We start from the raw sequence: 14,732 nt of genomic DNA, 5'->3' as shown, positions 1-14,732 counted from the left end.
CTTCTACACTGCCAGCCTTTCTCTCCCTGCACTTCCAAGTGCACACATGACTGCACCAAGGCCAGAGCCTCCAAAATCCTCTGCTCCCCAGCAGCACCCAAGTCCTCACAGGCCTTTGACAAGGGGAAAATGGGTATTAGTAAAATCCTGGGGTAGTGTGAGCATTCAGTGGTTCACTTCAGAAATTAAAACATGCCAATAACCTAGACTGGAGGTGAGCTGCAAGGAAAGCTGCTCTGCATTGGGGGTGAAATCTGGAAACCAAAAGCAAAGCTGTGCTGCTGCCTGCCCATGAGCCACTGCTGAGCAGGGCAGGGGCTGGACCTACTGAATTGGGCTTGAAAGCTTCATGAAGGCAACAGAACCACCAGAAAATCCTACCTACCTAATGGGAGCCTACCACTGGTCTGGGAGGACCTCCTATGATGAGCCAAGTCCAGCTAAGCAAACCCACAGAAAAAAAAAAAAAAAGAGATGAGGTGCCCAATCGAGTGCCTCTCACACCAACCACAGCAACATCTGGATTGCTGCACCCTGATCTTGGCTCCTGTAACAGATTATTTATAAATAAACTGGAATGTAAGATGCAGATCTGGATGTTAGCAGTTGATAACTGAAGACAAACTTGCTGAATTTGTGTCTTTATTCACTAATTTAAAAAATAAAATAAGAATCTAGCAGGGAGAGACTCTATGAGCTCCCCAGCTGTGTTATGGGATGTTTGCCTTCATGGTGACAGGGGTCTGGGTTGCTGTTTATTAAATGGATTCTGCAGAACATAACCTTGGTCTGTGATTACTACAGAAGCTAATATCCTTCTAAAGCTAGAGATTATATTATTTTCCTAAAAATGGATACACAAAATTGCATATTATTTTGCTAGGGCACCACTTTCTTCTTTCTTTAACTGAGTAGCAAGAGGTTATCTACTAATCTTAGTTTTCCAGAAGCCTGTGATTTAAAGGAATAACAAAGAAAGATGAAATAAAAACTCAGGCTGGAATTCTCTTTCTTTTTGAATTTAAATCTTTTGATTTTAAGCATCTTTTGTAGAGGTTTGAGGTGGAACAGATATAAAGTCCATTTACTCCAACCTTCCTGCCATGGTCAGGGACACCTCCCACCAGCCCAGGGTGCTCCAAGTCCCATCCAACCTTCAGCACTGCCAGGGATGGGGCAGCCACAGCTTCTCTGGGAAACCTGGGGCTCAGCACCCTCACAACAAACAATTTCTGCCCCATCTCCAACCTCAATCTCCCCTCTTTAAGTTTGAAACCATTGCCCCTTCTCCTCTCCCTACACATTCATTCAAAAAGCTCCTGTTCAGCAGCCTCTGCCCCAGGAGATGAGCACCCCAAAGCCTGAAGGCAGAGAGAAGCCCTTGGGGGCCAAGCTGTGCTCAGGCCACCCCATTTTCCTGGCTTTCCATACACATGGATGTCTCTCTTCTGGGAGCAAAGCTGCTGGGGGGAATCACGGACCCATGGAATGGTTTGGGGTGGGAGGGACCTTCAAGATCATCTCATCCCAACCCCTGTTCCATGGTCAGGGACACCTCCCCCAGCCCAGGGTGCTCCAAGCCCCATCCAACCTTCAGCACTGCCAGGGATGGGGCAGCCACAGCTTCTCTGGGAAACCTGGGCCAGGGGCTCAGCACCCTCACATTCTGGATTATTCTTCAGAAGGAGCTATATTCTGAGATGTAAGAATCAGATAACTTCAGGTATATGGTTGTGTCCATGTGTCCATTCAGGTTTGATCAGGATGGATGGGACATGCCACAAACCTCCCTCATTACAAGGAGCATCTGATCATGACACAATAGTTCTAGCATTTCCCTAAAAAAAAGCCCCCCCATCCAAAAAAAAAAACACCAAACAAGAGAGTAGAGAGTTCAGATTTGGACAGAAACCCTTCCAGAATTTGATTTATTCACTTAATCTGGTGCAAACAGCTCCAGAGCAGCAGAGCTGGCATCAAGGAATTGAGCATCCCTCTTGCCCACTTTGCAGCCTCCTGACCCTGATCCTTCCTTTAAGCACAGGGTAGCTGGGGAGGATAATCCTCCCTAATCTCTCCTCTATAGGATCCTCCTCATTGCAGGAAGATCCCTTTAAAGGACAGATCACAGAACCTCTGCTGGGTGTGAAATCACTGGGGGGCCACCTATGGGCACCTCTGTTGCAGAAAAGCCAGAAAATGAATACTCAAAGAAACAAATCATAGGGTTGAGCCTTAAATTACTGAAAATGGGGGGCAAATAGGTCATCAACAATTCACTTCCCCATTACTTTCTTAGCCATCAGCTGGCACTGAGCTGGGCAACCTGACACAAGGTGGTAGCTACTCCAAGGAGACACAGGGAGACTGCAATTAATATGGAAAATTTAGAGCAGTGTTGAATCTTGTCAGGCTACAGAAACTCTGCCCAAGGCTACACCCAACCAATTCCCCTGCACTTCTTTTCAAATGCATCAACTTCACACTCTTTTCTACTTAAATCCAGGAGTCAACCTTGCTCCTTAGCTTATAGAACTTGATCCCTAAGTATTTTTGGACCAAGCTTCAGCACCTGGGATCCCAGCACGCTACTGAGGCTGTTACAAACCTCCACCATCATCTCCTAAAAAAGGCTCCTTGTGTGAGGTCTGCATGTACACAGCTCCTTTGCTTCACTGATTCCCAACCCGTGCCTCCTGCTGAATTGGAAGAGCACATCTGCTTCTGATCATTTGTCCATTTTTGTTTCCTTTCCAACAGGAATCAGCCCCCATTGCTCTGGGTGCAGGCACACACAGAGGCCTCTGCTGCTCACACTCCCCTCTGGTGCAGCTCCCTTGCTTAATGACTTTCCCCAAACTCCAAGCCAAAAAAGCTTCTTGAAGGAAGACTCTTCAAAATATGTCCCAACAGAACTACAATTTCACTCCTCCTCCATTTCCCTTTCCAGATTCCACAGGTTTGGGCTCTTATAGGAGATGTACAATTAAGTGCATTCATTTCTTGCAGGATAAAGAAGCTTCTTACAGGAGGAATCCCAAATCTTTATGCCCAAAAGTAGCACTTGTAATGTATCATCCTGCATTATTGATGAAGGGAAATGATTACAAGACTATTCCACTGAAACAACTATTTCTGACTGGGGTTTGCTTTAAAATAATTCTACTGCTGGAATTATTTATTTAAAAAACAACCTCCCAAATATCAGTATTTCCTCTGAGATACTGTGTAAGATAAATGAAGATGATACCTGATGAGGTTAGGTGACTTTGGTTTTAATACCAGGAGGATTTCATCAACACAGAGGTTCTACCAAAGTTTTGTCAGCAATTCTGAGCACCTACAAGTTCTTGGGCAAACTTCATTTCATTCAACAAATCACACTTTGCCTCTTCCTCACCTCCTATCTCTGCCCTACAGGAAAATGTGTTCCTCTGATTTTATTTCATGGGAGATGATTTAGGCTCATACTGAAAGACTATGATTTGCTATTCCCATTTTTGGCAAGCAGCACACAGGTTTTTTGGGAAAAAAAGAGCTCAGTAATGTGCAACTGAGGTCCTGATAATCCATGTGAAAAGGCATGGAATGGATAAACAAATTATTTTTCATCTTTATCTAACTAAAATTAGTGGTTTGATCTGTGGGCTGCCCAGATCTCAAATAATTTGTCCTCCCACCCAAGCATGACACAGCAGCTCAGAGTCACTGCATGGAGGTATCAGAGCAGGGAGCACTTTGTAAAGCAGCCATCCTGCCCCAAAATAAACAGATTGGAAAACTGCAGTGTGGGATCCAAGTGGAAAGCCACATAGGATGACTGAGCAAATAAAAAGTGGGAGTGAAAAAGCAGTCCCTGGGTGCTGAAGATGGTGCTCACTTCCACACCTCTGTGCTGCACTTCTGTAAAACCTAGAGAAACTATGTATAAAAATCACAAAGTAAAAAAATTGCCTGTTTGTTGCAAAGCCAGACCTTAAACACAGAGTGCTGCTGCTCCTGCTCAATGAATTTGTCAAGGACCCCTGATTACATGCCTCTTCCATCCTAATTCATCATTTCTAGGACTTAAGACTCTAAGTCTGCATTCTGCCAAAGGCTCCAAACAGAACCTCAAAAGGAATCTAGCTGAGAAATTTCTCTCCTTGCCATAAACCACGACATTTTCTTTCAAACTTGTGTTTTCTTAAAGCCTAGACTGAAGATACTCCCAAGCACTGGTTTCTATTGCTGTAACATATCAAGAAGTGATATTTTTTCCACCCTGGAAAGCTATTTTAGGTCATTCTTCACAGTCACTTTTATATCTTGCATTAAATTTTTACAGTCATATTTCCCCACAGGCATCTGAATTACAACTTTGGAGGAAAAAAATTGGAAAAAAAGACCCTTTTTCCCCCAAAAAAGAATCAGGATATTTTTTTAAGTGGTTTTAAAGTGTTGCTTGGGTTATATAAAGGATAACATACACTGAATTATTTATTACAACTGCTTGTACATTTCTGTTGCTTTGGTTTTTACTTTTTTGCATGCATACAGATGTACACCCACATGGATGTATGTACATCCAACTGAGGGCAGAGCTAGCAAAAAAAAAAAAAAAAAAAAAAAACCAAAAAAACCAAAAAAATCAAAAACCAGCCCCAAAAACCAGCCCCAAAACCCACTTTGCAGCTTGAATCTGTTGAACCACTGCTGTCAAAACCACAAACTTAGAATCTGAAGCCCTCCTCAGAGTTGTAGCCCAACCTTTCAGACTCACCTGGATGGAAATCCACTGCTGGCTGCCCACCAGACCACCCATGGTCAAGCCCAAATCTTCCTGCTACTACAACTCCTCCTTGAGGCTCTGACTTTCTTGGATCTGGATTTTTTGCACATAATCCTGCACAAACCTCAGCTCTGCATGGCTTGACAGCAGACTCTCTGGTAGAAGAGAGTCACAAAACTCTTCTCCACAACCCAAAAAAGGAAAGGGCCAAAGATGCTCCAGACCCAGGCTGTGTACACAGAGGAGATGGAGCTGATAACCCTGTCACCACTTCTTCATGCAAATAAAGGGAAGGAAAAAACCTTGTAGAGCAGCTTATGTTTTTCTATAAGCAGCTTATGTTACTGCACAAATACAGTGAATCTTCTCCTATCTGCAGCTTTTCTCCCTGTTTTCCAAATAATTAAAAAAGAGCATCTTAAAAAGCATTTTTTGGCATTAAAAATATTTGCACTATCCCGTCAGAAAAGCAAAATATTACTTTCCCAGAGCTGTGCTGATTTAGCAAAGCTTGTAAATACCACTGAGCTTCCAGCTATTACCATTTGAAAAAAAAAAAAGAAACACATAAAAGAAACCCAGCATTGTGTGTTCACAAATAAATGATGTTTCTAAGCTAAACTTCCCTGATAATCAGACTTTATACACAAACACCTAGGACAGTGAGCCTGAAGCACCCATCCCAAATATTCCATCTACAAGCAAAACATTTCTTCCTCTGTGTAATGGAATGCTTCACCTGAGAAACAAATCTTCCTTGACTGTTTTTCAGATACAAAACTGTTAGCAACCTGCAGCCACTAACACACTCCAACAAAGCAATCCTCAAGATGCAAGAGACAGAGAAGAGATGGAGCCAACAGACTGAAAATATGGCCACTGATGTTCTGAATCCAATGAAACTCTGTTAGGAAATTTTACTCTCCTATTTCCTATTAAAACTACATACTTAAAAAAAGGAGTAGACCCAAAAGTCCCTGAGATTTCTTGTTTTCCTGCTTACTTGCAATAAAAAGGATCCTCATCCAGCATCATTTATTTTAGGAGGCAAAAAAAAAAAGTTGCTTTTTCATAGAATGCTTTGGGTTGGGACCATAAAGATCATCAAGATCCAAACCCTTGCATGGGCAGGGACACCTCCTGCCAGCCCAGAATGCACAAGGTTTCATCCAACCTCACCTGAAACATTTCCAGGGATGGGGCATCAACAACCTCCCTGGGCAATCTCTTCCAGTGTCTTATCACCCTCAATGGGGAAGATTTTTTCCTAATATCTAACCTAAATCTACCCTCTTTCAGTTGAAAACCATTCTCCCTTGTCCTGTTGCAATCCTCCCTGGTGAGAAGCCCCTCCCCAGCTTTCCTGGAGCCCCTTCAGGCACTAGAAGGTGCTCTAAGGTCTCCTCATTGCAGCCTTCTCTTCTCCAGCCTCAACACCCCCAACTCTCTCAGCCTGGCTCCAGAGCAGAGCTGCTCCAGCCCTCTGATCACTTTGTGCCCCTTTTCTGGACCCTTTCCAACACTTCTACATCTTTCCTGCGCTGAATGCTCCAAAGCTGTAAAAAAAAATTTTTTTTTTATGTATGGTTTTCAAACAGTATGAATTTTAATTGTATTGCTTTTTTTCTTTCCCAAACAACCCCAAACTCTACAATTCCCTTCTGTTTGGCAAGATGTTACTGTCTGAAGCAAGGGGGCTGCAGGATACTCACAGTGCTGTACACAGCCGAGACGGTCGGAGTGAAGATCCGGTCCTCGAGGGGCTGCTGAACAGGACCTCGGGGGATTCTGCAATGCAGGCAGTTAAGGAAAGCAGCATTGAAGGGAAGAAAAGGGGTGGTTTGGGTGAGCCATGCAGCCAGCACACCCTCACTCAACTCAGCCACTCACCATCCCCACGGGGGCAGACACACAACCATCTGAGGCACTCACATGCAACCAGGCAGCTCCGATCCTTCAAGGTTGTTCCAAAAAGAGGAGCAGAGTGTGGCTTCAAAAGGCAGATTTCACCAACAAATACAGGAAGAGAATTAAAGGAAAAAAAAACCAACCAAACAAAACAAAACAAAAAAAAAACCAACAAAACCACCCAAAACTGATCCAAACAAATCACCCGAACAATCTACAAAACCTTCGTCCTGTCAAGAGAATCCCCCATCTCTTTTTTATTTGAAAGAGTAAGGGAAAAAAAACCCCAAACCCACAAGCCCTTCGCATTCAGCAGGACAAACCCTGCTGATCAGCAGGGCAGCTGTGGACAAAGGCAGTGCCTGTTTTGCTGGCCATGCAGGAATGGGGGTAGAATTGTTTCCTTGTTTGCCTCTCTTCACCCAGTAACTCCTTTCCTCATCCACCCACCCAAATCGCTTCTAAAAGGGGCTCTCAGACAGCTTGGAAGTTTGGATGATCTGCTGAAGGGTTATTTAGAGACAATATAGTTTTCTTAAATTGGAAAGGGTACTGTGGGAACCTGGAGGGGTAAAAAAGGGAAGACTTTGTGCAGCAAAACAAAGCTGGAATCTGGTTCAGTTGTAGAATAAAAGAAAGGGACGCAGGTATTTTAAAGAAAAAAACCTCCTTAGTTACCACCTTGTGGCCTTAGGTCCAGCACGTGTATACTCAATACCTGATGCTCACTGCCATAAAAAACCAGGCTTAACTTGCTGAAAAAATTCCCACTGAATTCCAGATCCAGATTTCACCTTTTTGCTGTTTACATTTTCTACGTCAAAGCCTCTCAGGAGATGGGAACAGTCTGAGTACTGCACTGCTTGCACAGGAGCCAACACCACAGACCTCCTGTTAACAGAACGGTGGTGCTTAACAAAATAAAATAAAACCATGAAAACACTTGCTTGGGTTTTGTTCAAATGAGATAAAACCCACTTTAAGTTAAATTTTGAACCTAGAAGATGAGTTTGAGTACTTCAAGAGCCCTGCAAGTTTGAGCTCTGAAGAAATGCTGCTGCTCAAACCTTTGCAGGGACAAACATTGGCAAGAAAGTCCCTGCCAGTGCTGTGGAGACTCAGTGGGGATCCAAGCATCACATCCCACTGCTTCCCCTTCCTTAAAATGCACCAAATTTTAAGGTTGAAGTCAAAACTCTGCTCTGTCAATCATCTGCAACATGGCCCAGCCAGATCTCCTCCTCCACCCATAAATGTCCAACCTGATGGTATTTAGATGCCAAGCACATCACTAGAAAGGTCAACCCTCACCAAGCAGGCTGAAAAATGGTTCTAAAAACTTCAAATTTTGTTCTGTATTGGCTGTCTGAATGCCAGACAAAAGAAACAAGCCTGTGTTAGAGGATTAAGCAGGGAAAAGACCACCTCTGACTTTCATAGCACCTCTGCACACAAGTCATGGCCCCATCAGAGCCTGGCAGGTGTAAATCAGGACACCCACGACCACAGAGAACCAAGATGAGGATCTGGCACCACTGGTTCTCAACACAGGGCTTACTCAGCCTCCATCACTTTTTGCTGAGATTTTTTTTGGGTTTTTTTTAAGTGTAAGAATTTATTTAAGTGTCTAAGTTTTGCCTTCAAGGTGCCAGCTTGCACATGAGTGGTATGGTTTGATAAAATAAAGAGGTTTTTAAGAGCAAAATTAGATGTCAAGATCTGACTTCAGCAAAGCAACGGGAAGATCCCCCTCGGATTCCAGTGGAGCTGAGGTGCCACTCCCAGCCTCCATCCTGACTTGTGGAAAACACAGACAGAAAGCTAAAATTTAAGTGAGGAAGGTTAGATACACACTGCCAGTCAGACCAAAAATTGAAATTTTCTGCCTGCACACTCCCCTCACCCCCAGCCACCTTCTGAGAACCAAGGATAGGGTGGAGCTATGGATTTAAGCTGCCACCCTTCCCTCACAGCTGAGATTTCCAATCTCCAGGCAGTTCTGACAATTAATTGAAGCAATTGCTGCTTCAAAAGGGATTGTTCCTCAGTTTGGAAAAAAACTGTTTCATCCTTGAGAAGGTTGGGATTTATTTTCTTATTTTAGAACTTATATAAGCCAGGAGAAAATAAGCTTCTTTGAGTAGAGTAACCTCTCTTTTTGCACCCAGGAAGGGTTGCCTAAAGGAATGAGCAGTTTAGATGGATTTGCAGAGTTTGGGGTTGCCATTTAAGATCCCTTCTGGAAAGCAATGATTCCCATCAGAAGAAAAGAAACCTACAAAGTCCTTTATTTTTGCCAAAGGACTTAATCTGGACGTGGAATCGATAGGGACAAAAATGCCTTAAATTCCAGTGTGTCTTAATGAGAGAGACTGGTTGGAAAAAGGGATTATTTCCAACCCCTGACTTCTATATAGACTGACCCACTGCAAAGAGCTGGGCTGGTGGAGAGGTGACTGCTTCCTTGCAAGCCTCCTGGAGCTTGTTTCTGCCCTGCCCTCCTTCCCCTGCTCCCCAGCCTGGGGTAATGGCTGCTGGTATTCCAGGAGAAGCAAGCCAGGGGGTCTGCAGAAATTCATCACCCAAATCATGCTAAGCAGGATCTCTTTTGGAGAAGTGGGTTCCAAGTGCCAGCACAGAAGACTCCACCATGGGCTGGCAATGGGTCACAGCAGCCAAGGGGGAGAAATGAAATTTCATCCAGCAGCATCATCTCTTTCATGTCCACAGAAAACCATCCTCCAGGGCACTCCTCTCACTTCATTGAGATTTTGGTACCAGTGAGAGCTGCAGGACCCCAGACAGGATGCAATCTGCAGGACCCCAGCCCATGGAAGTACAACCCACCCTGGCTCCATCCAGCAATTAATTAACCACACTGCCAAGAAAATGGGCATCTGCTGAATAATTCAGGCAGCTCTTTCATGTTACTACCCTGGCATGCTTAGATCCAATTCAGAAGGATCCTGTGCCCTCCCCCTCCTCCTCCCCCTTTATCCTTGCCACCCACGTCACCCTCTTCAGCTGCACTGATTCAAGTGTTTGTGCAGCCATGCTCTGAAATTATCCAGGAGGGTGGGAAGGGAGAGAGAGGGGTGGAAAAGCAAAGCTAAACCCAAACCTCACACCACTTTCAGAGATCCTTCCATTACCACAGGGAGAAGAGGCGAGGCAGGCAACGAAGCAGAAGAAGAGCAGAAAGAAGGGGAATCTCCTCAATCACCAGCAGGTTGGTAAAGTGGAATTACAGCCTCTGCTTTTCATGCTGAACAGCTCTACAGCTTTCCCTCCTCCATCAGCATCACTCCAAAAACCAGGAGAAGGACGGCAGCCCTGCCTCTGGATTCTCTTCAGTGCTGAACAGGGGTTATTAACTCAAGAAAAATATATATTTAGAAATCCACGTGAGTGGGATACTTCTGGAAGATGAATAAAAGCAGGCACAGATGCAATGGGAGTTCCACCCAGTCCCCATCTGGCTGCAGCAGTGATTGCAAGCTGGGGAATTTCAGGAGCTATTAAAGAGCCAGTGGGAGAAGGCACAGTGAGATAGTAACAGTGCTTGGAAATGAACAGAATGGTTCTTGAAATCAAAAGTCTCCCTAAAAGGAGGAAGGGTATTTTTTAATTAGACAGCCACACAGGCACGCTCTGAGTGGGAGAATATTTGACTTCTCTGTAAAGTGATTAAAAAAGAAAATCCAGATCAGAACTGCCTGTCAGCTGGAGCATTCGGAGCCACTGCCAAATGCAGAGTTAAGTAAAAGTCAGGAGGAATTTCTTGCAGAAATCTTCCTCTCAGTTATCACACTTCTCTGCTTGTTCTGATAATGCTACAAACCCAAAATGCTGCAAGATTTGTGTGTGCTTTTCCAGCAAACATGCAGTGAAACAGGCTCTGACTGCAAGAATCTAAAGGATTTTCTCTGCTGTTCCTGCTTCCAGGATTGGAGAAGGAAAGAAAAACCATTGTTACGTTTTTTTCCAAAATGGATTCATTTTCCCTCAAACAGTGCTTCTCACCTAAGCTCATTTTCAGCAACCATTTTACCCTGAGCATGCACTGCTGGCCTTTCACTTCCAGCTGACAGTGCCAAGTAGGCACCTTCTCACATGAATAAAAATATCTGCGGGTACCCAAGGGCATGTGTGCAAACGTGGTACACAAAAAGCATTCCAGAACTCTAACACTTTTCATCCCTGCACAGAAATGCAGTGAGGCTCCCACCAGCCACCCCTGGGCTTATATAACCCCTATGCTTGTCCCTGCTCGTGCCAAAACTGGGTATGAAACAACTGAAAAAAAATACAGGATAAAATCACCAAGCAAGATGACAGCAGGGCAAGAAACCACACCAGATTCAAGCACTCCTTTCAGCTTTTTGGTACGAGGAAATTTTAAAGCCTTCCCTGAGCAGGGAGGTATATTTGCTGCTGGAGAGCTGTTCTAAGAGCATGTTTCTCCTCTGCAGTCTCTTCTCCATTTAACATGCAATTAAAATGCAGGAGGTGAACACCCTGCCAGCAGAAGCACCTCATTTAAGCAGCTTCGGAAACCGCAAGAGCTCACTCAAAAGGTGAAAAGGGAAAAGCTGTGGCAGCCAGGGCTGAACCTTCCCCAGCATCACCCCAGCCTTGGCAGCTCCTCCACTCACCAAGCAAAGCCTTTTGTTCACCCAGCTCCATCCTACCTTATTCTGAGGTCCCTCAGCTTGATCCAACACCAGGGCTTCCCCCCCAGCTCAGCTCTGTGCCGCCTGGAGATGATTTCTCAGCTCTTCCTGCCCCTCACCCTGGCAGCCTCAAAGAGGAGGTGCAAAGGGGGTTTAGCTGAGCCTCAGGGGGATTTGTACCCTGTGCTTCCACGCTGCAGAAATCCCCGTTTCGGGAGTTTTTCTGCTGTGCACACACTGGAGAAGGGATGGGAGGCAGCATCAGACTCCTCTCAGCAAGCTGATACAGGATAAAAATCAAACCAGGCGCACAAAAGAAAGCATCAAGGTAAAAAAAAACCAAGAAATCTCACCTACAGCCCGTTGTGTTTTAGAAATCTGAAGTCTGAAGAGCTTGGAAAGCTTCAATGCTCCCTGTTGGAAGGGGAATTAAATCCCAGCACCAACTCCCCAGCAAGAAATTTTGCAACTGGTTCTCCTCAGCTTTTCCTAAGGCAGCAACGGGCACCACCACGACCCCGTTTGTTTAGCAAGTACTTCCTGAACCAATTTTCCCTTCAAACTGAATTCCTCTTTTGAGAGGCCACATTTGAGAAGCCATGGGAAGCAAAGCTGGTAAAACAAACCACAGCCTTTAAAAAAGGAAACAAAAAACCAGACCCAAATTCTACCCAGTGACATGCCAGATGGGGAAAAAAAGTAAAGCTCTAAGACCAAACATCAGTGCTAGCCCCTCTCTCCATGCTGAAATACAACCAAACATCATCCAAGGAGAAAAAAAATGTCAAGTTACAAAGAAAACAACTCCATACTTTGGAAAAAAAAAAAAACCAACCCAACAGGATGAATGTTTCCTGTGTGACTAGAATTCAGTCCCCCTGTGACACAGGGAATCAAGCCCTTAATTACAGAGGCACATGCTGCTTTCCCCCTTGTCCCTGTCCTCTCCACTTTTTTCAGCTGTCTTGCAGGAATCTCACACCTTATCCCCTCACAGCGAAGCAGCTCTTGCTAATGAGAGATGAGAGATAATTAATATTACAAAAATCAAGATCAAACTAATTCAAGGGCTTTGGGAAATGTCTGAGGGTTTAAGGAGAACCTAATAAGATGCTTACCTGCTGCTGACCCAGCAACTACAGGCTGCCCAGACACATCACCAATCCTTGCAGAAATCTGGTTTCTTTTTAGCAGGGGTTTGGGGTAGTTTTAGTCTGGCTGGGTTATTTGTTTTGGTTTGGTATTTTTGCTAGTGGATTCCTGCCAAGAGGACCATACCTTGCAGTCTAACCTCAAAGGAAGGAACTGGCCCTCTGCACTAAACCAGTGAGTTTATTTTAGTTTTCTTAGACAGATGCAACTTGTGCAAGTGGAGAAAATGTCAAAATAAAGTATGATTCAGAGCCCTGACTGTATCACAGTCAAAACCAAACCGGGAATTGTTGTTGCAATGTTTGGTGTTTCCTGTTATTTTAGCAGGGAAAAAATAAATACAACTTTTTGCTGGGATGAGCACTCAGAAATCCAGTCAAAGTGAAAAGCTGCAGGTGAAGAAGTCCTTGAAAAGCCATGCCAGTTTTACACCAAACCTCAGTTCTGACATTAAAGATATATTTCTAGCTAGTCAAATGGTTGAAAAAGAAAGGAACACAAGAAAAGGTGTTTGAAAAGTGGCAAAAATGGGGTTTATGGTTTCAAATTCCCAAGCTATTTAATGGAACAGAACATCATCACCCCCTTAAAAAGATGTAAACCATACTTTCAAGATTCACTGCCTTCTGTAATGACTTAAACCCAGAAGGATCTTATGGCAAAAGCCATTATTAAGCTTGTTTCAACATTTTATGGTCTACTATAAAGCTCCTTACCTCCACATGTGTAGTCCATGTTCACAACCAAATTGCCATTTGTCCAACATATAAATCTGAAGTGGATCAATGAAGTGTTTGTGGAAAATACCTTTTTAATCCTTCATGTTGTGTATTAAACAGTAACACTAAATTCTCCTGAAGTTCTCATTTATAAGCTATATTATACTTGTAACAAATACCTCAGATAAGGTGTTTATCTTTTACTTTTGTACCAGGCAGGCATCCACATAGATACTGGTGATGTTTCACACAGCCCCACTGGCTCCTTTCTGAGCTGCTGTTTCCTCCTTACAAATTACTGACTGCAGGGCCCTTTCCTTGCTCCCTGTTTGAACCCTTTGATGATAACTGAAAGTGATGAGGCTCATCCATCCCCCTCACTCAAGTATCACCCCCCAAGCTTCATCCAGATCCCAATGTTTCAACCAGGGAGGTTTTTGCTCCTTCCCACAGCTTATGCCACACTCTAAACAAATATTCTCCCCTTAATAAAACTCCCTTCGAAATTCATCTTTTTTCCCTAATCACACATCATTCATCTCAGGACTTGCTTTTCAATAATCCCAAACACTTCCTTCCCTTCTCTCTGCCACATAACGTCACCCAAGCTCTGCTTGCACTGAACTGAATAGGAACAGGGCAGCAGTGAGAGCTTTCCAAAGAAAAGGGGCACACAAATCCCCAGGAACCTCAATGGCTGTCGGAAGACAAGCTGTCCAAGGCTCCTCTGAAAACTGCAGCTTGAAAGGAAAATGTGACCTTCAAACGCTCACTGAAAAGCACCAGTTCCCTCTCCTTCCCCCCAGCATCCTCCAGCTATTCAGATTTCTCCCTCTCCCAGTCCCCACATGTTCTGGAGGGGCTCAGCTCAAGGCTGCTCTGGAGCTGTGGGTGCTCACACATGGAATTCTCAGCCTGGGACCTGGAGCCTCCTCCTGACTCCACTGCAGCAGCCACGTTCAACCTGCACGTTCTATTCATACCAGAGCACATCTCCAAATCCTCCAACTTGCCTGCTTTTTTTTTGCTTTTTTTTTTTTTTTTTAAGTACCCATTCCACAAAACCCCACTTTCCAAAGTCTTTTTTCCTCTGTACATCCATTCTGGGAGCCTTTGCTCCTCACTCCCCTTTTCCTGATGTGCAGGTGCTGCATTTTTTGCAACAGCAAAGCCTTCACAATCCATTTCATACCAAAGCAGGAATTCCAGATATTTGAGGTATTTGAGATTCCCATCTGGCTGATCATTAATGATGATAAATTACATCAGGCCTCTTGTCAATCTTTGATGCACACCAGACATCACCACTGTGTAATACAACACTTTGCTACTTATCATCAGCATTTCTTTTGAGTGTTTGATCCACGTGTGACACATCTCACAGTCAAGCTGCACAGAATGCCAAAGGAAAGCTTGAGGTTAGAGGGGAAGCTAACAGAAAAAAAATCCTTTGTTGCATATTAACTGTATTGGCAGCATCTCATTCATTCCCTAATGCTTTCAAATAAA

The 14,732-nt window shown here is 44.2% G+C and overlaps 1 protein-coding gene across 12 annotated transcripts in view; it reads right to left on the bottom strand.

The window, feature by feature from the left end:
- EIF4G3 (eukaryotic translation initiation factor 4 gamma 3) overlaps positions 1–14,732 on the bottom strand; it is a 139,372-nt gene that overhangs the window by 92,096 nt on the left and 32,544 nt on the right. For all 12 annotated transcript variants that reach the window (XR_011730424.1, XR_011730423.1, XM_071767285.1 and 9 more), the window contains exon 2: positions 6,484–6,559. Coding sequence is in view for 10 of the 12 variants with exons in the window: in XM_071767285.1 (XP_071623386.1) it covers positions 6,484–6,559 (76 nt within the window). In the remaining 2 variants the exon portion in view is untranslated. The remainder of the gene's footprint in view (positions 1–6,483; positions 6,560–14,732) is intronic.

Source organism: Heliangelus exortis, chromosome 23 (assembly GCF_036169615.1).
Source record: "Heliangelus exortis chromosome 23, bHelExo1.hap1, whole genome shotgun sequence".
In the NCBI taxonomy this organism is placed as follows: domain Eukaryota; kingdom Metazoa; phylum Chordata; class Aves; order Apodiformes; family Trochilidae; genus Heliangelus; species Heliangelus exortis.
The sequence above is the reverse complement of the archived record's forward strand: the minus strand, read 5'-3'. Positions and strand labels throughout refer to the sequence as shown.